At 37.4% G+C, this 27,119-nt stretch overlaps 1 protein-coding gene across 6 annotated transcripts in view; it reads left to right on the forward strand.

Moving 5' to 3' along the window:
- ARHGEF12 (Rho guanine nucleotide exchange factor 12) overlaps positions 1 to 27,119 on the forward strand; it is a 247,618-nt gene that overhangs the window by 165,146 nt on the left and 55,353 nt on the right. For all 6 annotated transcript variants that reach the window (XM_037153636.2, XM_053672626.1, XM_037153638.2 and 3 more), the window contains 9 exons: positions 356 to 398; positions 650 to 755; positions 1,172 to 1,309; positions 1,789 to 1,821; positions 2,080 to 2,194; positions 3,043 to 3,148; positions 4,459 to 4,671; positions 9,224 to 9,356; positions 9,697 to 9,732. In XM_037153636.2, coding sequence (XP_037009531.2) covers positions 356 to 398; positions 650 to 755; positions 1,172 to 1,309; positions 1,789 to 1,821; positions 2,080 to 2,194; positions 3,043 to 3,148; positions 4,459 to 4,671; positions 9,224 to 9,356; positions 9,697 to 9,732 — 923 coding nt within the window. The remainder of the gene's footprint in view (positions 1 to 355; positions 399 to 649; positions 756 to 1,171; positions 1,310 to 1,788; positions 1,822 to 2,079; positions 2,195 to 3,042; positions 3,149 to 4,458; positions 4,672 to 9,223; positions 9,357 to 9,696; positions 9,733 to 27,119) is intronic.

The following is a 27,119-nucleotide window of genomic DNA, read 5'->3' on the forward strand; positions in this document are numbered from 1 at the left end:
CTTCCAAAAAGTTCAATTTTCCGTGTTCTGGCTCTGTTTTCTGTTGCTAATATTTAGTTGTCTCTAAACTTGGTTGTGTGAGAAGGCACGGCACATCCACCTATGCCTCCATCTTGGCAGAAGTCCTCAGATATTTTCTTTACAGCATGATCCTTAGGGCTTATTTTCTAGTTTAAACAATAGAACATACCAAAGCTGTGAAATTTGGGTGGGTGGAACATAGTAAATGAGTTATACATTAATTAATATGTTTATAAAAATAGGTGTCCAAGTTGTTTCTTTACTTTATACAGGTACAGGTACTTATATACATCCATTAATGCTATCTCACTTTTTGTTTGCATTTTTGTTTTAGCATCTGAAAGTTTCTGTTCCTGATGAAATATCAGTAGATCTAGGTAAGTTCAGAGTACCAATATCCTGGAGAAATACATCTTTATAGTTATTTACCTCAGCTCATCTCTAAAGGTTTTGTGTCATGTGGTCACCTGCATTTAAGGATAAATGAAATCTGAATTCTGAGATGAAATACATGAATTGTAGAATTTCTCTTCGTATTACTCCAAGATAAGTTTACATCTGATGGCATTGTTATGTTGCCAGTTATAATACCTTTAAATCAAGTAATGCTTTCCCTTTTCTTTTGCAGAGAAAAGACGACCTGAACTTATTCCTGAGGATCTTCATCGCTACTATATTCAAACTATGCAAGAAAGAGTCCACCCAGAAATTCAGAGGCATTTAGAAGATTTTCGGTAAGGTTGGTGATAGATATAAGCTGATATGATTATTCTGATTTTTCTTTTTCTTTTTTTTTAGGTAGGAAAGGTTATGCATTAAATCCTTGGCTGAACAGATGGTCTTTATCACTGTTATTAAAACATAATGAACATCTGGAATCAAAGTGTTGGAGTGGTAGAGAGTTTCTACTTCCCATTCCATATGATTTCAGCATTTGAGTTCAGTATTCAGTGTGTTTCTTCAGGATATGTTTTGCTGTTAAGTGATTGCCTCTAGACTTTTTTTCTTCTAGTGACCTGGGTGACACAGTGTTCTAAAATAAAAACTTGTGACATTTTCCAGTTACTGGAAAGTCATTGCTATGGAAACTTTGCCAAGGGAGATAGTTTTTCTTTAGACTCCTTCAGGAAATTCTTCCTATTCTTTTTAGGCAGAAACGGAGCATGGGGCTGACCTTGGCTGAAAGCGAATTGGCTAAACTTGATGTAGAGCAAGACAAGGACCGGGTAACTTTGGAGAAGGAACGGGCATGTGCAGAACAGGTTGTTGCCAAAATTGAAGAAGTGTTGTAAGTAATACAAGTATATATAGAAATGCCCTCTCTTCTGAGATGCTTATTATGCTGAAAGTTTACTCTGAACAAACTTAGAAGTGGTGTCAGATTAGGTATGTGGAGCTATTTATTTTGTCATATTTGAGAAACTGGAATTTTTTATTATTGCTGATATTTTATTTTAAATAAAGTTCTTGAGTTTCTTTTTCTGGATATTAACAAAATGAGCAACTACAAAATTTCTAACTGACCAAAAACAGAATACTTTCATTGATTTCAATTTATAAGGTTTGGAAATAGTTCTTGCTATAAAACATTTATAGTTGATAATATTAGAGTGAAAAACGTACTTCCTTGTTTTTTTCCTACTATATTTCAAGTGACAGAAATTTAGTGTGGCTCCGAAAGCATTCAGCTATGTTCAGTTCTTTCAAGTATCTCAATTTAATACAACTCTTATTGCATCTTAATATTTCATTTTTAAACATTTTTAGGATGACTGCTCAGGCTATAGAAGAAGATAAAAGGTAATGTAACTTTTTTCCTAGAATTCTAAGAAAAAGGAAAAAATACCTTTTGTCAGTTCTAAATTATATATTTTTTCTTTTAACTTAAAAAGTATGAACTGTCTCCCTCTGGTGGCTTATATTTTATTTGACTAATATTTTAGTGTCTTGAGTGAATTCTCAGAATTCCATCATTGAGGTTTTGAAGTCATTTGTAATCTTTATTTGACCACCTTCCTTTCTCAGAAGTCTTATTTTACCTAATCCGTTCTCCTCTAGTTCAACAATGCAGTATGTTATTTTCATGTACATGAAGCATTTGGGAGTAAAAGTGAAAGAACCTCGAAATTTGGAGCATAAACGGGGTCGGATTGGATTCCTTCCAAAAATCAAAGTAAGACTATAAAAATAACTACGTTTAGTTTTCTGTGCCTTTTTACATTTGGTTCAGTGCTTTCCCTCTACTTGGTATTTACTCTCTCAGCAAATTAGCGGCAGGCATGCTGATAGGTATGAGATATGGCCACTGTTGTCAAGAAACTCAAAATCTACTGAGAAATCCAGACATACGAACTAATTACTAGACAATATGAAAACTGAAAATAGCAATTTACACAGAGTACTGTCCCCAAGTCTGTTATGGCCTTTTCTTTTGTGGGACCTGTCCAGTTTATAATTATCTGTGTTTCCATTTAATTTCTTTTGGATTGTAAAGCTTTATGAGGGCAGGCAACACCTTCATCACTGTATCCCCAGTGTTTAGCATTGTGCCTTCACATTTTATGAGCTTGGTAAATATTTGTTCAATGGGTAAATGAATCATTTAGAACAAGTTCCTAGCAAATGTATTATGTAACTACCTTTTTATTTTCCAGAATTATCAGGTCTAAAGAATTTAAAAAATATCTTAAGTTTTTTTAATTGAATTTATTGAGGTGACATTGGTTAATAAAATCACACAGGTTTTAGGTATACAGTTCTGTAAAATATTCTATGTATTGTGTTGTGTGTTCACCACTCCAAGTTGTCTCCTTTGATCTCCATGTAGCCACACTACACCCTCTTCTGCCTCCCCTCAGATATCTAAGTGTGATGTATATACAGTAGTGTGTGCTAGTAGTGTGTGCAAGGAGAATTGTGGGTGTCTTTCATTTACATTTAACTAATTTCTGTACTTGAAAGCAACAATATAAATCTATTCTGTTATGTATCTCTTATCTCTTTGATTTACCTGGACTCTAGCAAACTATGAAGAAAGATAGGGAAGGTGAAGAGAAAGGGAAGCGAAGAGGATTCTCCAGCATCCTGGGACCCCCAAGGAGGCCAAGCCGTCATGACAACAGTGCAAGTATGTTGAAGTTTGAAATGCTGTATTCCTACCATTCCATGCCTCCTTTTATCAGAGGCTCATTTAGCCAGAATGAATTGTTGGAAATACATATTCTTGTCATGATTCCACTGAACTTCCAATGTACCTTGCTTCCATTCAGTGTTACACTTGAACTAAATTTCTCCATGTGGCAATATAATTGTTATAAACATCTTCTTTAATGGCAATAGAGCATTCCATCAGTTATTCATGATACAACTTATTTACCTGTTCTAATTTTGTTTGTATTCAAGTTCTGATTGTTAATTAAAATATATATATATATGCCTGGATCTCCACCATACTTAGTTTAATCTCTTTATACACATATTATTCTTTCCTTAATTCCATAATTTTTCATTTTTCAATTGTGCTTTATTTTCTTATCTCCCTCTACCCTCTGGCTTAATGGAGAGAGATCAGCCCACTAGAGAAGGCTGAAGGAGTAATAGGAATAGTGGTACTATGGGGAGGAAACTAGTTTAGGTAGTGGTCCATAACTTAGGCAGTACCATGTTTGAATATGGTGACATGGTTGGAGTGGAGATGGTATTGCTATGTAGTGATACTAAATGTCCTTCACAATAAGGAATTCTCACTCAAATGCCATTAGTACCTTTGTTGGGAAACCTTGAGAAGATGGAGCATTTCACATATGCTGACCAAGAGTTCCAAGGGATACAGAAGAAAAGAATTTTTAGAATTGAGGAAAGAAGAATTTTAGGATTAATGATATATAAAGCTATGTGAGGATGTGCAGTGGTGTGGAGGCTGGATGACCTAAAAAGGCTTTAGCTTCTTCTGGTGACTGATGTGCAGAGGGGTAATAAGCAGGATAAGGATTAGTATGGATGGCCTCAGATGCATTTTGTGATGATGAAGTTGTGAGTGTTAGGGAGAAATGAGGAGCTTCTAAGAGTTCACAGAGCCAAAAGGCTTCATCACATTTACAAATGAGCACAGTTCCATACTTATCTATCTTCCCCCTCCTACAATAGCTCTCTTCATCTTTTCTCATGACTCATCTTTTTTACCTCCTATCTCTCGTCTACCACCATCTCTCTCCCTCTTCTTTTCATCCACCTTTTATGTCCTTCTTCCTTCTTCTGCCTTTCTGTGCCTTTTGCTCTCATTTTTCTTTCTTTCTTTCCTTTCTTTCTCACCATGTATAACAACTAACCCTTATTTTTCTAGGGCCTACCTGGTTTTAGACATTTTTCCAGATCTTTTAGGTCATCTTTTTTTAACTGTTTTGAAACACAAATTTTTGACCTTTTCTTTCTGTTCAGTTGGCAGAGCCATGGAACTACAGAAGCAGCGTCACCCTAAGCATTTATCCATACCCTCATCTGTGAGTCCTGAGCTTCAGGACTCTGCTAAGTTTCGCCAGAGTGGGTTAGCAAGTGAAGGATCAGACACTGGATACCTGCCAGCCAATTCCATGTCTTCTATGGCTTCAGTGGCCACTCTTTTCCAGGAAGGAGGGAAAGAGAATGATACGGGTGAGCTGTAGTTCAACTTAACTAAGTATTGAGATTTTAAAACAATAAAACAACTAAGAAATAGAGTGGCAGATTATTTTAATCAATACTGAATCCCAGTTCAATTTAGTTTTAATATTTTACAACTAGTAAAAAACCTAGGTGAATGATAATTTTTAAGTTCTCATCCATTCAAAAAGTACTTATTAAGCTTCATAACTGATGTTGGCATACAATAATTATACATAGATTCTTGCCCTACAAGAAATCTCAGCTTAGTCTCATGGGGAGATGGTCATACACACACAAACACACACAAATTCAAATTGTGCTAAATACAGTAGAGGAAAGGTAAAGTAAGTATTGAGGGGACTGGTCAGTGGTTAGGGCCAGATGTGAGGGATCTAAAGAAGACTTTAAAAATGAGAAATATTGGAAACGTGTTTTAAATGCTAAGGGGAAACCAGTTGTAAGAATGAAGTTGAACATGTAAGAAATAAACTACGTAACCAATAGAACAAATTTTTGAAAAAGAAAGAGATGAGATACAGAGTATATGTGAAAGATAAGGTGAGGGTTAAGAGGGAGGCTTTGGTGAAAAGAACAAAGGGATTTACAGATGTGAAGTAATTGTAGATAATTAGGAAAAGAACTTATTAGCATATTTCTTTATATTTGTTATAATGAATTTCATAACCCATTATAAGCAAGTGAGCTGGAAAATAGGTAGTTTTATTTGGAAAAGGGAATGCCTGTCTTTATTAGTGATTTGGGAGGCAGTTCAGTTTCTGGTGATATCAAGATAAAGCGATAAAGCTGTGGGAGTGTTCAGTGAGGCGGCATTGAGGAAGTTGTCAGAGATGAAGAAGGTGAGGAACCAAGGAGACAGCTTAATATGTGTATGGGTTTTGAGGTCACCTTGTGTAATATGAGCATTAAGAAGAAAACTTTGAGCCAGCTGACAAAGGTTCATTGTTACTAGATGATTGGTGTAAGGAAGGAGAACATGTGATAATATCTAGATTTTTATAAGACAGCTAGATAATGGTCTAAAAATAGTATTGAGGAGGAAGGAGGCTGTCCATCCCATCTCTACCCTAAAGTACATAGTGTATGACAGAAACATAAGTCTCTATTTAAGAGAGTTGTCACAGAAGAAGTAGCATTCTCATAGGATAGGCAGGTTTTTATTTAAGACAAAGAAGTATGGGTAACATTTGGAGAAAAATCTAGAGATTTTGTAGAGAATTCTGAAGATGTTGGATTATGTACATTAATTCATGTGTCCTATATCTTACTGAAATACAAACATGATAGGTAATAAACAAAAAACATAAAGAGAAAGTATATAGAGGAAGATATGTTGTTATCAACAAATAAGAGATTTCAACACATTTTTGGGATATTGAAAGAGGACAATAGTGGTTAATGGATAAAGCAACATAAAGGAAACTGGAGCCCAAAATTTGTTTGAAAAGTTCAAGTGGGAGCCAGTCTGCCCATTCGAAGCCTGTTGAGACTTCAGTCTCAGAACATACATGTGTTCACAGAGTACATGAATAAGAAGGAAAGTTGAAAATAATAAATTGAAAGTCTGTAATCAAACAATTATGTCAGCAGGTGCTGATCCTTGCACTATAAAATATAAGTAGTTTCTCATTTATGTACCGGAAGAAAATGAGTGTGCTCTGTTTTAGGGAAGTTGAATGAATTATAAAGAGAAAATTAAGTTCTCCATGATATGATTGTCCTGGAGTTCTAACATTTCAGTAATAAATGCAGAGTATATGTGAAAGATAAGGGGCCTAAAGCTTGACAATAGGCAAGCTAGGGACTCATCCTGCTCAGAAAACTCCAACTGAAATGATCTACTTACAAATAGTAGCAAAAGAAAGCCAAATCATCTGCCAGGTCTTATATTTTTAAATATGAGCAGCATTACTCACTCTTGGGGAAAATGTGCTTCTTAGAGTCAAGATCTAAGATAATATATAATGTCAAGCATATTAGTGGTATAAAAAAGAGAATATAAAAAGAGCAGAAAACAATAATTTTGATAATAGACAAGCATTTAAAAATACCTCTTACATTAGGCAGTTACTTGGGAAGAATAAATTATTATATTTATAAAACAAGAATAGGATGCTATAAAAAAGCATTCAAAGACCAGAAATAGTTTCAGTATAACTACTACATGTAGTACAATAATTACTGTATTATTTATCAATTGTCATGTGATAAATTACACCAAAACTTAAGGGTTTAATGCCGAAAGCATTATCTCACATTTTATTGGTAGACAGGGAACTCGAGTAGCTTAGCTGGATGTTTCTGGCTTTAGATCTCTCATAAGGTTACAGTTAAGATGTCATTTGAAAGCTTAGCTGAGGTCAGGAGACTGGCTTCCATACTCACACTGGTGGCTGGTGGCAGAAAGATCTTAGGTCCTTGCTGGAAGCCTCAGTTCCTTACTACATGGGCTTTTCCATAGAACTGCTTTAGTGCTCCATGACATGGTAGCTGACTTCCCCCAGGATCACCCTGGGGATCCAAAGACAGAGCAAGAAAGGAGCTCCAATGTCTTTTATAACTTCAGTTTTTGTAGGTGCATACTGTCATTTCAGCAAGTTAAAAGCAAGTCATTAAATGTAGTCTGCTCTCAAGGATAAGAATTAGGCTATAACCCTGAAGAGATAAGTATCAAAGAATTCGTGGACATATTTTCAAACTGCTATAACTGCTAATATTTAAAGAAACAAATAGTCCCTAGAGATATAATCAAGGATATATTTCAGAATGTGTATTATAAATATCAAGAGATAGAAATTAAAGAGACAAGAATTATAGAGAAGCACTGCAAAGGTCATCTTCACAAAACATCAATAGAGGAAAATGAGAAGAGGCAGTTAGAGAAATGACAGAAGAAATCTTCCCAGAGTTGAAAGAGAATACACATTTTCATATAGAAAGAGCTCACTTGGAACCAACTACAGTGAATACTAATAAAAATAAGAGATCCGTACTTAAAATGTCTTTGGAAATTTCAGTGTACCAAAGATAAAAAGAAAAATCTTTCAAGACAAAATGGGGGTTATGCTGCATCACATTTCTCATTATAACACTAGGAATTTGACTACAAAGAACAATGCCTTCAACTTTCTGAAAGAAAATGATAATGAACTTAAAATTCTGTATTCATTCAGACTTATCATAAAATATGAAGAAAGATATAAAGAGATTTTCAGGTATGCCAGGATTAAAAGTCTAACTTAAATGTAGCTTTTTCTTGAAAATTATTTGAAGGTACCACTTCAGCAAAATGAGAAAAGCATTAAGAAAGAAAATGTCATGAGATCAGGAAAAAGTGGAAACAACTTAGGAAAGTGATGAAGAGCAGTTCTAGGATGGTAATTGTGTCACAGGCCAAGGGAGCATCTGTTTCAGATTGGAATGCAAGAACACAAAGGACAATAAGCAAGAGAAGGATTTTAAGCATACTGTCGTATGATGTAGCTGATGAAAAAATTTGAGACTTGATGAAACTATATTACTTTGACAGTAATGATAGAAAAGCATTAAGAAAAACAGTTGTTCAGAAGGTTAAGTCATGATTTTAAACTTGAAGCAAAATTAAAAGTGGCATAATTTTAAAGTAGTTAATGGGGTATAAGACTTTAATAAAATAAAATTTTATTTCAGGTGACCCAGGAATTTTGCATTATTGGGCCAATAGAAAAGAAAATATAATCCTAACTAGCATACCTATTAACCTGACAGAAATAATAGTTATGTGTATGTTGTATATTGTATATGATAATATGTATATAATGACCTAATAATGTAAGCACTTTACTAGTCTTTAGACTTTTAGAATCAACTTTTTAGGCAAAGCATAGAATATTTAGTTGTGGCTGCAGATCAGAATAGAAATGTTAAAAAAAGTTATATTGTAGTTGAAAGAAATGAAGGTAGAAGAAAGAAATATAAGTAGAAAGAAGGATATGTACACCAATACCTAATCTGATGTAGAAGATAGTTAAGATATTAACTTCTTGATGTAACAAAAATATAGATATAATTATATTGTTCAAACTTAGTTAAAAACCAATAACCCAACTAGTAATAATAATTAAATATTGGGAATAAATGGGAAAAATGAAGGTAGGAAGCATAAATGAGCAATATCTTCAGAGGAGGAAGAAATAGATATTACTTAAAGATAATAAATTAGGAAATAGAAATATGAAGTTACTATTGGTTGTTGGATCACCATACTATCTAAAATTTGAAAGAGAAAGATTGGGAATAGAAAAACACAGTAAGAGAATGTGGTTTTCTGAGTTGTTGCCATGTTCTATGTTGACTTTTAAAAGCTATTAAAATTGATTTTCCTGTTTATTTTTAGTATATTTAAAATTTTTATAGACTTGAATTTTGGTTCTAGCTAACCCACAATTGTTTAAATATGAATGTGACTATGGATTTGGTTGAAGTCTTTGGGACTAATATTTTTTGTAATCATCTTAATATTAAGTATTAATATGAATTCAGTGTGTGACATTTGTCTTTGCAGGATCAAAGCAAGTTGGAGAAACATCATTATCTGGAGACTCCTTGGATGGCACACCTCGTACTTCTAATATCATCTTTGATTTCCTGCTTCCTCCATTAGATCAGGTGCAAGAGGAGGAATGGGAAATAGAAAGGTAATTCAGTGATCATTTAGGTGTAAGTTTAGGACATTGCTTAAAATTTTTTGATTGTATAGTATCCCTATATTTTGCAGAATTTTTACCACATATGATTTTTGGGGAAGGAAGTAGAACTTATGTTGGTAGTGTATATATTAGGTAGGTACTGAATGTTTTTTAGTATATTAATACTAAAGTATATTTAGTAAATATACTAAGTATATTTAGTATATTAATCTTATAATATCCAGTAGAATTATTTATCAGCCACTCATTTAACCCAGTTTTGAGTATCTTTAGCAAAAATTTTTTGATTACATTTTGTTTTTATGTTAATTATTTTCTATTGTTTTAGGATACCTGAACATGGGACACCAAAGCCCTTTCGAAAGTGAGTAACCCTGAAGTAGCTTTTATTTAAAGGCTTATTTTTTCATTGATTTTGAGAGAGAGAGAGAGAGAGAGAGAAACACCAGCATCTTACTCCACTTACTCATGCATTCATTGCTTGCTTCTAGTCTGTCTCCTGACTGCAGATCAAACCTGCAACCTTGGTATATTGGGACTGTGCTCTAACCAACTGAGCTACCTGGCCAGGGCTAATGGAGACATAATTTAAGAACTACATATTTTCCCCCTGACATTCTTTTTTAAAGGAAAAAAGGCTCAGGACTTCTTGTCAAGATGGTAGAGTAGGTAAACACTGTGCTTACCTCCTCCCATGACCACATCAAATTACAACTAAATTATAGAACACATCATTGAGAACCATCTGAAGACTAGCTGAACTTAGAGATATTATAACTAAAAATATAAAGAAGCCATGTCAAGAGTGATAGGAGGAGTAGAGATGCAAAATGTGCAGGTTTCACACCCATGTGGGGTGATTAAGAATCCGAATGGTTATCTCAGCTATAGAGCTCTCCCCTAAGGAATGAGGGATCCCAGCACCACTTTGGGCTTCCTTGACAGGAGTCCCCATAATATCTGGCTGTGAAAACCTGTGGGAATTGCATCTGAGTGAGGCAGAGGGCTGCTGGAGTCCTAGGCATTCCTCTTGAGAGGCCTATGGGCTGACTTCCTCACGAATTCCCTCCCTCTAGGCACCAGCACAGGAATAGCAAGGACATGCAAACAGGAACTGCATAGAGTAGCTTAGGGGTAAGAAGGGCAAAGGTCAGAAAATGCCCTCTGGGGACCAAAGTGCTGGTAGGCACTACTTTTGTTACTTTGTTGACCCCTCCCACCACCTATCTGGCAGGCTCAGGTTGACTCCAAATCTGTGCTCTCCATTAACCTGGCTAACACTCTTGATTGACTCAGACACCAACACACCTTGAGCCACTTCCAGTGGCTGTTCCACACAAGCAGTCTGTGTTAGCTCATGCTGTGGATATTCCTAAAATATCTCAAGAGTCTTCAAATTCAAACAATCAGGGGCTGGCCATGGCATGTCCTATACCACTTGTTAAGACTCCCCAAGTGCAGTACAACTAACAATCTGTCTCATCTTGCATTGTAACTCCCATCAGATAGCCACAAGCTTGGCATAAGCTGTGTCCAGAGTTGGCTTGGAAAATAGCTTCACTAAGTAACCATAAGCCTAGCACAAGTGGCCACTAGCATAGGCGCACATCAAGGTGACCACCAAAAGGTCTGAAACCTGGCACTATTTTTCTTTAATTTACTTACATGAATTTAATAGTAGTTACATGAAATTCAGTGAACATTATTTATTTACATTGTTTAATTACACAAGGAAAAACTGAAAATTAAGTTTACAATATCAATATGAAATAAAGGATTTTAAATTATTAACAAAATCAAATCTGATTTATTTTCAGATCTACTAAAAAATATTAAATTTTTCAATCATCCTAGTATCTGAAATGCTGTTTATTATTTAAGAAATTTCTTTTGTTGACACCATTATAGGTGTCCCTCACTTTTTTCCCCTTTGCCCATCTCCACCCAGCAGCAGCCACCTTCTACTGGTCTTCACCACACTATTGTCTGTGTCCATGGGCCATGTATATATATTCTTTAATCTCTTCACCTTTTTTTTTATCCAGTCCTCCCCACTTCTCCCCTCTAACATTTGTCAGTCTATTCCATGTATCTGTGCCTCTGGTTCTGTTTTGTTGGTTAGTTCATTAGATTCCACATATTAGTGAGATCATATGGCATTTGTCTTTCTCTGAATGGCTTGTTTTGCTTATCATGCTAATCTTCAGATCCATTTATGCTGTTGCAAAGGGTAAGAGTTCCTTCTCTTATACAGCTGCATAGTATTCCATTGTGGAAATGTACCACATCTTTTTTTCCACTGATCTATTGATGGCCATTTGGGCTATTTTCAGATCTTGGCTATTGTAAATAACATTGCTATGAACATTGAGGTGTATATATTCTACTGAATTGGTGTTTCAGGATTCTTAAGATATATTCCAGAAGTAGGATCGCTAGGTCAAAAGGCAGTTTCATTTTTAATTTTTGAGAGGAAACACCATACCAATTTTTACAGTAGCTGCCCAGTCTGCATTTCTACCAGCAGTGTACTAGCATTCCCTTTTCTTCACATACTTGCCAGCACTTGTTGTTTGTCGATTTATTGATAGTAGTCATTCTGCAGGTATGAGGTGATACCTCACTGTAGTTGTGATTTGCATCTCTCTCATGATGAATGACGTTGAGCATTTTTAATATGTCCTTTGGCCATCTGTATGTTCTCTTTGGAGAAGGGTCTATTTGGGTGGGTCCTTTGCTTATTTTTTGATTGGATTGTTTGTCTTCTGATGTTGAGGTGTGTGAGTTCTTTATATATTTTAGATTTTAACCCCTTACCAGATGTATCGTTGGTGAATATGTCCTCCCATACAGCGTGTTCCCTTTTCATTTTGTTGATGGTTTCTTTAGCTGTACATAAGCTTTTTAACTTGATACAGTCTCATGTGTTTATTTTTTTCCTTTGTTTCCCTTGCCCTAAGAGACATATTGGCAAAAATAATGCTCTGGGAGATGTCAGAGATTGTACTGTCTGTTTTTTTCTTTTAGGATTTTTTATGGTTTTGCAGCTTATATTTAAGTCTTTTATAAATTTGAATTTATTCTTGTTATGGTGTAAGTTGGTGGTCTAGTTGCATTTTTTTGCAAGTACCTGGCCAATTTTCCCAATACCATTTATTGAAGACATTGTTTTTACGCCATTGTATGCTCTTGCCTCCTTTGTCAAATATTAATTGACCATAAAGGTGTGGGTTGATTTCTGGGCTCTCTGTTTTGTTCTGTTGATCTATTCACCTGTTCTTGTGCCAGTACCAGGCTGTTTTGATTACATTGGCTTTGTAGTGTAGTTTGATATTCTGATCTCTCCAACTTTGTTCATCTTTCTCAAGATTACTGATGTTATTTGGGGTCTTTTTGGTTCCATATAAATTCTTGAAATATTTATTTAGAACTGTGAAATTGGTATTGGTATGCCATTGGTATTTTAATAGGAGTTGCATTGAATCTATAGATTACTTTGGCAAATATGGACATTTTAATGATATTAATTCTTCCAATCCATGGGCAGCACACACTATATGCTTCTACTTGTTATATCTTCTGCTATTTCTTCCTTTAATGTCCTATAGTTTTCTGAGTACAGGTGTTTTATTTCCTTAGTTGAGTGTATTCCTAAGTTACCTTTATTTCTTGTTGCTATTGTCACAATACTAAATGGGATAATTTTCTTAGTTTCTCTTTCATAGAATTCATTATTGGTGTGTAAAAAAGCCACTGATTTCTAGATACTGATTTCATATCCTGCTAATTTGCTGAATTCATTTATTAGACCTAATGGTTTTGTGGTGGAGCCTTTAGGGTTTTCTGGGTGCGCTATCATGTCATTTGTGAATAACGACAGTTTTACTTCCTCCTTTCCAATTTGAATGTTTTTTATTTCTTCTTGTCTGATCATTGTGAAAGTAGACATCCTTCTCTTGTTCCTGATCTTAAGACAAACACTTTCAGATTTTGGCCATTTATTATGATGTTGCCTGTAGGCTTGTCATATATGGCCTTCATTATGTTGAGGTATGATCCCTCTATTTTGTCAGATGTAAGTATTGCTATTCTGAGGCTGGTTTGTTGAGAGATTTTTATCATAAATGGGTGTTGGATTTTGTTGGATGTTTTTCTGCATCTGTGATATGATCATGTGATTTTTATTTTTAATTTTGTTTGTGATGTGTCATATTTATTGATTTGCATATTTTGTACCAATTTTGTACCCCCAGAATAAATCCCACTTGATCATGGTGTGTGATCTTCTTAATGTATTGCTGGATCTGGTTTTCTAATACTTTGTTGAGGATTTCAGCATCTGTGTTCATCAGGGCTATTGGCCTATAATTTTCTTCTTTGTTGTATCTTTATCTGGTTTTGGAATTAGAATAATGCTGACCTCATAAAAAAAGCTTGGAAGTCTTTCCTACTCATGAATTTTTTTTTTAATAGTTTGAGGAGGATTGGTATTAGTTCCTTTTTGAATGTTTGGTAAATTCTCCTATGAAGCCATCAGCCCAGGACATTTGTTTGCTGGGAGTTTTTTGATTAACACTTCAACTTCACTAGCAGTTATTGGTGTGTTCAGGTTTTCTGATTCGTTCTGATTGAGTTTGGAAGGTTGTTATGTTTCTAAGAATTTGTCCATTTCTCTCAGGTTGCCCAATTTGATGGCATCTAGCTGTTCACACAACATTTTCTCTAGTCTTTTATATTTCTTTGATATCAGTTTTTACTTCTCTTTTATTTCTGATTTTATTTGAGTCCTCTCTTTGTTTCTTGATGAGTGTAGCTAAAGGTTCATTAATCTTGTTTATCTTTATAAAGAACCAACTCTTGCTTTCATGTACCTTTTATTTAGACTCTATCATTTATTTCTGCTCTGATCTTTATTATTTCCTTCCTTTTGCTTACTCTATGCTTTTCTTTTTTTTTTTCTTTTTTTTTGTAGTTCATATAGGTATAGGGCTAGATTGCTTATTTGAGTTTTTTCTTGCTTCTGGAGGTAGGCTTGTAAATGCTATAAACTTCTTCAGAATTGTTTTCACTGTGTCCCATAGATTTTGGGGTTTTGTGTGTTAATTTTCATTTGTTTCCAGGTAATACTTTATTTTTTCCTTTACATCATTAGTAACCATTCATTGTTTAATAACATGCTATTTAGCCTTTATGTGTTTGAGTATTTGTCAGTTTTTTAAATTATAGATGATTTCTGGTTTCATGCAATTGTGATCTGAGAAGGTGCTTGATATTTCATTCTTCTGGAATTTTTTAAGACTTATTCTGTGTCCTACCATGTGGTCTGTTTTTGAGAATGTTTTATGTGCACTTGAGAAGAATGTATATTCTGTTTTCAGATGAAATGTTTTATAAATATCAGTTAACTCCATCTGATCTAGTTTGTCATTTTAGGTCATCATTTCCTTGTTGTTTTTTTTTTATCTGGAAAATTTATCCAGTGATGACAGTGGTTTGTTAAAATCCCCTACTCTTACTGGATTGCTGTTGATCTCTCTCTTAAAGTCGATCAAGAGGTTTTTGTTTGTTTTGTTTTTTTATGGATTCAGGTGTTCCTATACTGTGTGCATGTATGTTTACAAGGGTTATATACTGTTTTGAGATCAATCCCTTGACTATCTTTGTCCCTTGTTATGGACTTTGTTTTTAAGTCTGTTTTGTCAGATATAAGTATTGCTAGTCTGGCTTTTTTTTTTCCATTTCCATTTGCAAGGAATATTTTTCCCATCTCTTCACTTTCAGCCTGTGTGTGTCATTTATTCTGAGGCTGGTCTCTATATAGACAGCATATATATGGGTCATGTTTTTTTTCCCATTCAGCCACTCTATGCTTTTTGACTGGAACATTTAATCCATTTACATTTAAGGTTATTATTGATAGGCACTTTTGCTATTTTATCCTTTATACCTATGTTTCTCTCTCTGTTCTTAAAACAGTCTTTTTAACATCTCTTGTGTTTCTGGTTTGGTGGCAATGAACTCCTTTAGCTTATTTTTGTCTGTGAAGTTCTTTGCCTTCAGTTTTAAATGTTAGCCTTGCTAGATAGAGTAGTCTTGGTTTCAGGCCCCTTGTTTTTCATTGCTTTGAATACTTCATGCCAGTCTTTTCTGCCTGAAGTGTTTCTGTCAAGAAATCAACTGACAGACTTATGGGAACTCCCTTGTAAGTAACTGTGTATCTCTTACTGCCTTTAAGATTCTGTCTGTTTTTATTTATTTATTTTTTTAATTTTGTATTTATTTTTAGAGAGAGGGGAAGGGAAAGAGAAAGAGTGGGAGAGAAAGATCAGTGTGTGTTTGCCTCTCATGTGCTTCGTATTGGGGTCCTGGCCTGCAACCCAGGCATGTGCCCTGACCAGCAACCTTTTACTTCACAGGCCCATGCTCAATCCACTGAGCTATACCAGCCAGAGCAGATTCTCTCTGTTTTTAATGTTTGCCATTTTAATTATGATGTGTGTTAGAGTAGATCTATTTGGGATCATGTTGACTGGGACTGTTTGTGCTTCCTGAACTTGTATAACTTTTTTTTCACTTGGTTAGGGTTGTTTTATGTTATTATTTCTTCAAAAAGGTTTTCTATCCCTTGGTAATTCTAGTACCCCTATCCTTTAATTTCTGTCCCTTAATTCTCCTTCTATTACCCCTATAATTACTGGGTATTATTGTATATTACTACGTTTCATGTTACCTAAAAGTTCCCTTGAACTATCCTTGTTCTTTTTAATTCTTTTTTTCTTTTTGTTGCTCTGATTGGGTATTTTTTCTGTCTCATCTTTCAAATTGCTAATTTGATTGTCTGCTTCATCCAACTGTGTTTTAATTTCTTCTAGTGTATTCTTCATTTCAGATATTGTATTCTGTATTTCTGACTGGTTCTTACTCATGGTCTATGTCCTATTTCATGCTGATGTTCTAAGTTTTTTGAGCACCCTTATATTCATTACTTTGTACTTTGTGTCTTATAAATTGCTTGTCTTCATTTCATTTAACACTTTTTCTGGAGGTTTCTCCTTTCCTTTCATTTGGGTGTTGTTTCTCTGTCTACCCATTTTAACTGTCTCTTTGTGTTTGTTTCTATGCATTCGATATAACTGATATGACTCCCAATCCTGACGGGGTGGCTTATGTAATAGTGGTTCTTTGGGACCTAGTGATGCCATCTCCTTGATCTCCAGAGCCGGATGCTCTAGGAATGTCCCTAGTGTGAGTTTATGTGGACTCTCCCGTTGTAATAGGATCTTGATCGTTGCTGGCTCATTCATGGGTGGGATCTCCCTTCAGCCTGGCTGATTGTGAGGCTCAATCCTAACCACATCACACAAGCTGTTCTACAGGTGCCAAGAAAACAAAAGAAATTTAAAAAAAAACAATTAATAACAAAAGAACAAAGCATAAGAAAAAAGAATAAAGAAAACAAGAACATGGGAAGAAAAAGGGGAAAATATGAAAGGAAAGAAGAAAGAGAAAAAAAGATTACTAAAACAAAAGAAAAAATATAACGAAAGGAGGAAAGAGGAAAAAAGGAAGAAAAATAAATACAAAAGATAAAAGGGGAAAGGAAAAATAGAAAGAAAAATAATAAAAAAAGAAAATAATGAAAAAGACCAAAGTGGAATTTGTTCCAGCAGAGTTTAGTACCTCTTGGGATTTTCCCTTAAATCCTATTCCAGAGTTGTCTGAAACTGGCCACTTAGTCTGCCTGTTCCGAGCCTTTTTGGAGGTTTCTATGCAAGCCAATGTCAGATTATGCACATAAGCCTCAGCAATCTGTTGGAAGCTACAAGAAATCCACAGTTTGTGGCTGGATTTGCTGGGTTTGGCTGTGCAAGGGAGGGGCCCAGCTTCTCTTTACCAGCTAGGGCACAGGGATAGGTCAGCTATGCCCAAGGCACGCCAGGATCCACCTTCCCCTGCCTTCTGCTGTCAGTCTTAGTCACTGAAAAGCCTATTTCTGAATCGGGATAATAGGACCCCAGATCTCCTGTGAAAGAGAGGTGCCATTCAAACTTTAGAGAAGATGGTGGGCATCTTCTTACCCACCTCAGAGCCACATTTCTGTATGAGTATTCCAATGAGTGGGTTGTGTGGGATTCAAGAAGTTAGAGTAATTAGTATCCCAGAGGGTTGGATAATTGCTTTCCTCCCAGGTTGGTGCTCCTGGGTGGGATGTGCTCCTCTCAATAAAATGGCTGCTGCAGTATCCTGGGGAAGACCCAGCACAGTGATCCTGTCACCTGTTTCCTCACATATCCCACCTATATCCCATTCCAGACTCTGTTCAGGTGACTCCAATCCTCACCGCTTTCCTTTTTCCAGAGCCCAGAGTCTTTCTGGAAAAAAAATCTTATGTTTTGACCCTTTAAAAATTATGACAGTTTCCAGTGGGCTGTGTCTCTTCTTGGCGTCCAGAAACTGCTCTGCCTTTCACCACTGGATGCTACATGGGTAGCTGATCCCAACTTTGGTGCTCCAAGCTGAGGAGCCCAGTCTGGGGTGTAGGCTTCACTTCTCTCAAGAAGAACCTCCTGCAGCTGAGGTATCCCTTCACAACCTTAGCCTGCCCCCTGTGGGAGCAGGGCTAGCCCCTGTTGCAATCCTACTCTTCTTACCAGTCTCAAGGTGGTTCCTACCTATGCTTGGTTAAAAGTATCCTCTTCAGATAGTCTTCAGTTGGTAATTCTGGGTGAATGTTCCCCAATCTAGTTTTATTTCCAGTTTGGTCCTGGGAAGTGGTGTGAGAAAGATCTACTTACTGTGTCATCATTTTGAAACTTCACGCCTGGCACTGTTGACAGCTGACCTGTGTTGCACCATAACAGCTTCCCAGTCCCTCCAACTCCAGCACAAGAGGCAACGAACCACAGATCCTTTCTTGTTCCCACCAGGTGACACATGCTGGACATTTACATGGGTTGACCTTAGCCTGCACAAGAGCCCCTCCTAGAGGCTTCAGAACCAACACACCCTGTGGCTGGCTTCAGACCTCACCAGAACAACATTTAATCAGCTGTACCTATAACAAATCAGAAGGGTATATTCAGCTGCCACTATAGTCCTGCTAAAGAAACTCCCATTCCATGGGATCAGCCCTGCCCTTGCACAAGAGCTGTTCTGATCTACTCATGGCCATCCCTTATTGCCAGTCAGCCTAAGGGTCACTCCCACCCAGTGACATGCCAGAGTAATCAAGATGCAACTCTAGATTGAAGTCCAGACTTCCGCCAAGATGGAGGTGTAGGTCGAACCACCTTGGTTCCGTGCACAACCAAATCTAAGAACAACTACTTTTAACAACAATAAACACAACCAAGCCACACAGAAAATTGACAATACGGAGTCCAAAGACAACGAAATGCTCAGCTAAACCAGTAAGAGGAGCGAAGCCAGCAGCGGAGCAGGTTGTCAAAAAAATCCCCGAACGGGTGATGCGCAAGCAGCCCAAGGCGAGGATCGCGGGCTAGCTACTGGAGCACACAGAGAAGAGGAACGGCTGGTTATCTGCGGTCGGTCGCGTATCTGCATGCAGATAAACCAGTGAAGAGGCAAGCAGGCGCGAGGTAGCAGGAGCGCACAATTCCCATCAGATAAACAGGCCTGGGGCGAGTGGTGGGACTGGACAGACTGGGCTAGCAGAGAGGACCGCCATTGCTCCCTCTCTGACCACGCCCCCACACACAGCGTCACAAACCAGCGACCTGGGTGGCCCCGTCCTGGTAAACAACTAAGGCTTCGCTCTGCTTACTTAACGGCAGGAACAGATCAAAAATGGCTCAAGAACAACTCAGAGCCCCAGAGCCAATAAATCTAAGAGATGAAGAAATAGCCAAACTTTCAGATGCACAGTTCAAAACACTGGTTATCAGGATCCTCACAGAACTGGTTGATTTTAGTCACAAATTAGAGACACATATGGAAGCTAAACTAATTGAAATGAATGGTAATACAAAGGAAACCAATAGTAATGGAAAGGAGATTGGGACTCACATCAATGGAGTGGACCAGAAGGAAGAAAAAAAATGATCAAACAGAAAAGAATGAAGAAACAAGAATTCAAAAAAATGAGGAGAAGCTTAGGAACCTCCAGGACATCTTTAAACGCTCCAACATTCGAATTATAGGGGTACCAGAAGGGGAAGAGGAACAGCCACGAGTGGAAACCTTATTTGAACAAATAATAAAAGAGAACTTCCCCATTCTGGCAGAGGAAATAGACTTCCAGGAAATCCAGGAAGCTCAGAGAGTCCCAAAGAAGCTGGACCCAAGAAGAAACACACCAAGGCACATCATCATTACATTAGCCAAGATGAAAATGAAGGAGAGAATCCTAGAAGCAGCAAGAGATAAGGGGACAGTCACCTACAAAGGAGTTCCCATCAGACTGTCAGCTGATTTCTCAAAAGAGACCTTACAAGCAAGAAGGGGCTGGAAAGAGGTATTCCAAGTCATGAAAACCAAAGACCTACAGCCAAGATTGCTCTATCCAGCAAAGTTTTCATTTAGAATGGAAGGACAGATAAAGTGCTTCTCAGATAAGACCAAATTCAAGGAGTTCATCATCACCAAGCCCTTATTATATGAAATGTTATAGGAACTTACATAAGAAAAAGAAGATAAAAAAGATGAACAGTGAAAGGACAGCAAACTCACAGTTAGTAACAACCACACCTAAAACAAAAGCAAACTAAGAGGACAGCTAGATGAGGAGCAGAACCATAGAAATGAAGATCACATGGAGGGTTAGCAACAGGGGAATGGGAGGAGGAGAAGGGGGGAGAAGGTACAGAAAATAAGTAGCATAGACAGTAGATAGAAAATAGATAGGGGGAAGGGTAAGAATAGTAGGGCAAATACAGAATCTAAGGAACTTGAGACACATGTTCATGAACTAAAGGGGGAAATGGTGGGGGCGCGGTATGCAGGGTGGAGGGGAATGGAGGGGGGAATAGAACAAATGTAATGGCATAATCAATAAAAAAGTTTAAAAAAAAAAGATGCAACTCTAACAGGAGGGCACACACAAACCACACAGGAGATACTGCGAGAGCTCAGCTCAAGTGACCAGGGGGACTGTGCCAGTGTGCCTTATAGGATGCCTACTACATAAGGCCACTCTGCCAAGAATGGGAAACATAGCAGATCTACCTAATACATAGACACAAATACTGGAGTCAGCCAAAATGTGGAGACAAAGAAACATGTTTCAAAAGAAAGGACAGAACAAAAACCAGAAAAAAGAACTAAATAAAATGAAGACAAGCAACCTACTAGGTAGAACTCTGGTTCAGAACTCTGGTTATATGGATGTTCAGCAACCTGAGGGGAAGAATAGCTAGACTCAGAACTTAAACAAAGAAATAGAATATATAAATAAGAAGATGCAGAACTTAAAGAAGAAGCAGTTGTATGTGTAGAGTATAATAACAGAAATGAAGAAAACACTAGGGGAATCAGTAGCAGATTAGATGAAGAAGAGCATCAAATCTTTGACCTAGAAGAAAAAGCAGAGAATATCCATTAGAATAATAAAAAGGAAAAAAAAAACCATGAAAAATAATGGTAGTTTATGGGACCTCTGGGACAACCACCATTGTACCAACATTTGTATCATATACATGTCAAAGGAGAAGAGGTAGAACAGAGGACTTAAAACCTATTTGAAGAAATAACAACTGAAAACTTCCCTAGCCTGGTGAAGGAAATAGACATGTCAGTCCATGAAACACAGAAAAAGCCAAAACATGATGAACCCAAAGAGGCCCACACCAAGCAAGACACATTATAATTAAAATACCAAAGGCAAAAGACAGAGAGGATCTTAAACACAGACAGAGAAGAGTAGTTAATTATGTCCAAGGGTGCTCCCATTAAGACTGTCAGGTAACTTCTCAACAAAACTTTGCAGGCCAGATAGGGTTGTCATGAAATGTTCAAAGTGATGAAAAGCAAAGACCCACAATGAACATTGTTCTACCTAGCAAGGCTATTATTTAGATTCAAAGGAGAGATAAAGAGCTTTCCAGACAAGTAGAAGATAAAAGACTTCATCACTAATAAACCAGTAGTATAAGAAATGTTCAAGGGATTTAGGCACACACTTAGTAAAAGCAGAGAATCAAACTATAAAGTTAGTACAAAGTATAAAATGCAACAGTAGGAAGATCATGTGTAATTACAACAATAAAGTGAGGGATACACACAAACACATGAAGTATTAAAAATAATGATAAAAACATACATGTGGAGGGGTTGAGTGAAAATTGTTATATTAGAATGTGTTAAATGACCATCAGCTTAAAATAGACTTATAAACATAGCTTGGTACATATGAAGCATGTGGTAACCACATAGTAAAAATCTGTAAGAGATATACAATAAGAAAGGAATCTAAATATAACACTGTAGAAAGTCATCAACATATTAAAGAATAAGAAAGGAACTTCAAAAACAAATAGGAAATGATTAATAAAATGGCAAAAACTGCATAGCTATCAATAATTATTTTTTTCACTATTTCTACAAAGTTTATTTTATTTTTTTAATTTTTTAAATTTTTTTATTGATTATGCCATTACATTTGTTCTATTTCCCCCCTCCCTCTGTTCCCCTCCACCCTGCACACCCGTCCCCCACCATTCCCCCCTTTAGTTCATGAACACGTGTCTCAAGTTCCTTAGATTCTTACCCTCCCCCCTATCTATTTTCTATCTACTGTCTATGCTACTTATTTTCTGTACCTTCTCCCCCCTTCTCCATTTTCCACTCCCCTGTTGCTAACCCTCCACATAATCTTCATTTCTATGGTTCACTCCTGATCTAGCTGTCCTCTTAATTTGCTTTTGTTTTAGGTGTGGTTATTGATAACTGTGAGTTTGCTGTCCTTTCACTGTTCATCTTTTTTATCTTCTTTTTCTTACATAAGTCCCTTTAACATTTCATATAATAAGGGCTTGGTGATGATGAACTTCTTGAATTTGGTTTTATCTGAGAAGCACTTTATCTGTCCTTCCATTCTAAATGAAAACTTTGCTGGATAGAGCAATCTTGGTTGTAGGTCTTTGGTTTTCATGACTTGGAATACTTCTTTCCAGCCCCTTCTTGCCTGTAAGGTCTCTTTTGAGAAATCAGCTGACAGTCTGATGGGAACTCCTTTGTAGGTGACTGTCCCCTTATCTCTTGCTGCTTCTAGGATTCTCTCCTTCATTTTAATCTTGGCTGATGTAATTATGATGTGCCTTGGTGTGTTTCTTCTTGGGTCCAGCTTCTTTGGGACTCTCTGAGCTTCCTGGATTTCCTGGAAGTCTATTTCCTGTGCCAGAATGGGGAAGTTCTCTTTTATTATTTGTTCAGATAAGGTTTCCACTCGTGGCTGTTCCTCTTCCCCTTCTGGTACCCCTATAATTTGGATGTTGGAGCGTTTAAAAATGTCCTGGAGGTTCCTAAGCCTCTCCTCATTTTTTTGAATTCTTGTTTCTTCATATTTTTCGGTTTGGTCATTTTTTTCCTCCTTCTGGTCCACTCCCTTGATTTGAGTCCCAGTTTCCTTTCCATTACTATTGGTTTCCTTTGTATTACCATTCATTTCAATTAGTTTAGCCTTCATATGTTCCTCTAATTTGTGACTAAAATCAACCAGTTCTGTGAGGATCCTGATCACCAGTGTTTTGAACTGTGCATCTGAAAGTTTGGCTATTTCTTCATCTCTTAGATTTATTGGCTCTGGGGCTCTGAGTTGTTCTTGCGCCATATTTTTATCTGTTTGTGCCTGTTACATATGAGGAGTGGAGCCTTAGTTGTTTACCAGGACGGGGCCACCCAGGTCCCTGGTTTGTGAGGCTGTATGTGGGGTCGGGGTCAGAGAGGGAGCAATGGCGGTCCGCTCTGCTCGCCCAGTCCACCTCACCGCTGGCCTTTGCTTGTGTATCTGAGTGCAAATGTGCAAGCCCTCCGCCCTGCGCTGGGCGGTCTCAATGCTCGCCTCTTCACTGGTTTATCTGTGCACAAACGCGTGACCTACCACAGACAGCTGGCTGGGCCTCTTCCCTGTGTCTGCCCGTAGCCATCCCGCACCTGGAATCTGCGCCTTCAGCTGCCTGTGCAATGCCCCAGTCGGGGATATTTTTTGCCCAACCCGCTCTGCTGCTGGCTTCACCCCTATTACCAGTTTAGCTGAGCAGTTCGTTGTTTTTGGACTTCGCATTGTCAATTTTCTGTGTGGTTTGTTTGCGTTTATTATTGTTAAAACTTTGTTGTTTTTAGATTTGGTTGTGGGAGGGCGCCAAGTGTTTTCACCTACGCCTCCATCTTGGTGGAAGTCCCAATAGTTACTTTAAATGTATAAACTATTCCAAGCAACACACATAGAGTGGCTGAATGGATTTAAAAAATAAGACTGGTTTATATAATGCCTACAGACCCATGTCAAATCTAAAGACACAGAGAATCATAAAGAAATGGAAAAAGTCATTTCCTGCAAATGGAAATGAAAAAAAAAAAAAAGCTGATGCTGTAATACTTAGAGAAAATAGAATTTAAAATAAGAGCTGTAACAAGAGACAAAGAGGGCACTTCATAATGATAAAGGAATCAGTCCAACAAGACAGTATAACTGTTGTAAACATCTATGCATCCAACAAAGGAGTACCTAAATAATTAAAACACATAGTGATCGACATAAACAGAGAAGTTGATAGTAAGACAATAATAGTAGGGGACTTTAACCACTCCGTTGATATCAATGGATAGGTAATGCAGACAGCAAATTAACAAGAAAATCAGTAGCCTTAAATGGCACATTACATCAAATATGTCTAATCTGGGTTGATATGTTCATGACATTATAACCCAGAGCAGCAGAATATACATTCTTCTCAGGTGCATAAGGAACATTTTTCAGAACAAGCTACATGTTAGGCCACCCAACAAGTCTCAGTAAATGGAGGAAGTAATATCAATTATCTTCTCTGATAACAGTAGTACAAAACTAGTAATTAATAACAAGGCTGAAAAACACAAAAATGTAGAGGCTAACATGCTACTAAACGATGAATGGATTAACAACAAGATCAAGGAATATACCAAAAGGTACCTTGAAACTAATGAAAATGAAAACACGATGACCAAAAATCGGTGGGGCACTGGCAGAGCAGTTCTAAGAAGGACATTTATAGCAATCAAGCCTACCACAAGAAACAAACAAACAAACAAAAAAATCTAACTACATCTGAAGAAACTAAACAAAGAAGAAGAAACAAAGCCCAAAGTGAGCAGAAGGAAGAAAACAAAATAAGGATAAGAGCTGAAGTAAATGAAATAGAATTCAATTAAAAAAATAAACCATTAATGAAACGACACATAGTTCTTTGAAAAAATAAAATTGATAAACACACAGACTCATCAACACAGGAAAAAAATAAAGAAGAGAGGTGGGGGGCCAAGCAAAATCAGGAATGAAAGAACAGACAACCTATATCACAAATACAAAGATCTATAAAGAAATACTATAAACAGATTTATTGCCACAAATTGGAAAACCTAGAAGAAATCTGAGGGGAACCCCATCCCGCAGAGTTCTCGTGGTCACAGATGAAGTGAATTGGCCCAGATACTGTCTGGTTGAAAAGGGGGTGACGATCCCCTCTAGTGGAGAAGGCCTTGAACCCTTCTTCTCCAAAGTGGCTTTTATTGGGATCAGTGTGTGTAGGGGTATACAGCATGCATGCATAGCTCATCAATCAATTTCCAAAGGCTGTATTTAGGGAAAACATTATATATAGATAACACTTGAAGAAAGACAGAGATCTGCCTCAAGTTAGGGTTTGGTAGACATTGCTGATGCCAGGTGGTCATTAAGGCATGTTACATGAGATAAGGAGTTTACTCCTTATGCTTTGAACTTAAACACCTGGTTTATATCAACAGGGCTATACAAAGCAAAGCAAGCTTCAAGGGCACAACATACTTTGCAGGCCTGATTTCCCACAGGAACCCTCGGTGCTAGCATAGGGTCATGCCTGCCTCCTGCATTCCTGGTTTTCTGGGCAAGTCTTACAGGCCTCTTTCAAGGCCTAGCTTGCACAGGGCTACAGTCTCTAGTACCACACAAAGTGATCCCCAGTATCTCCCTCTTTTTTATTTGTTATGGCAGATATGGTGGTAAATCCTATGAAGCCTGCTACTTACTTTTTGCATATACGATCTCTGGAAAACAATTTGTATATACATCTCAAGGCACAAGAGACCACAGCAATTAAGAGGCATCCTATAGCCCCTATGACCCAGATACACAAATTTAATCCTTCAAACCAAGTCCTCAGATTGAGCCTTTGTACGTTGTCATGTAGGGTCTGAAAGACCTGTTCAGTGAGCTGTTTAATGTCCTGGAGTTGATACAGCTCAAGTTGGAGTTCATTGATTTGTCCCTTGAGATTTATGGAAAAGGCCCCTTGCAAGTGATTTTGGACCTCCTCCCATGAGTGCTGACTGGAGTTCTACTTCAGGGCGGATAACATAGCTTAGAGAAGAAGCCTGGATCACAAGTGAGCTATTGACAAGTGACAAGAGAATCCTATCATTCTCCCAGCCATATTACTGCAGACTCTACTGCCTCACAGACTCTACTGTGAGGATTTCTTGATCAATATGCATTTTCTGTAACATATCATTAGTAGTGTTAATGAGCAAAGTGTTTACTGCATGGGTCGTTTGGACTGATTCAGCTAATGCTATCATAGCTGTGGCGGCAGTGGCAACCATAATAATGTCAGAGACAGTGCATGCTATGAGAGTACCAACAAAGCATTTGACCTGTACTGTTGCTAGAGCTTGGTTGAGGGCAGCAAGACCCCCAGGGTCCTGCCAGTCCTCAGGTAGCATTGACTGGTATCCGAAGCTCGGCTGTCATCAAACTATGAAGACAGTGGTCAGATTGAGTTGGGTGACATTACTATGAGTTAAGTAGCCAACATAAAAAGATTCATTGGATAGGGTTAAATTATATATATGAAAGGCATTATCATAGGTAAGCTGAGGTATCCCAGGCATAGTTAAAAGAAGGCAGGAGTGCGCAGTGCAAACAGTAACTGGCTGGCTATCATTGGCAAAAAGTTCTATAACAACTAAACTTGTTTTGTTGTTGATTTGTATAAAAGTCAGGTTCCAACACATCTCTCCTGAACATAAGTTTTTATGCCAGGGGCATAAACTTTCCCCTCTTACTTTTAGTAGTGAGTCTCCTGGTCCAGTTCGTTTCCAGGCAAGGGGCTTACAAATATTATTAAACTGTTCCTCAAAGTAGGTGTTATTACATCTAGCTTGAAGCCTGGGTCCCTAGTCCTCCCACCAGAGAGGAATACCAAGGATCTCCCCTTTCCTGAGAAGCATCTTGCTACAAAGCTCCCAGTCTCAGTGCCCCTTTTCCATGGAACAGCTAGGGAGGACAGGACACTCTTGCTGATCTATCTTTTCTATAGCCTGGTTTAGGGTAGACCCTGGACTACAATAACTCGTAATCCCTCAATACCCCGTAATCTTACATTATACTGATACGCAGTGGTGCAAAAGCTCATAAACTTCCAGGGATAGTAGTAATGGTGTTCTGACAGGTAAATACTTTATTCTGGCATCCAATCCCAATGAACCCCTTGCTCTAATGGTACTCGAGGGGGAAGCCAGGCATCCCCAGTCCATTCGGTATCATTGGTAAAGTAAGCT

This window comes from Artibeus jamaicensis, unplaced genomic scaffold (assembly GCF_021234435.1).
Source record: "Artibeus jamaicensis isolate MK-2021 breed Jamaican fruit bat unplaced genomic scaffold, CSHL_Jam_final contig_196, whole genome shotgun sequence".
Lineage (NCBI taxonomy): Eukaryota > Metazoa > Chordata > Mammalia > Chiroptera > Phyllostomidae > Artibeus > Artibeus jamaicensis.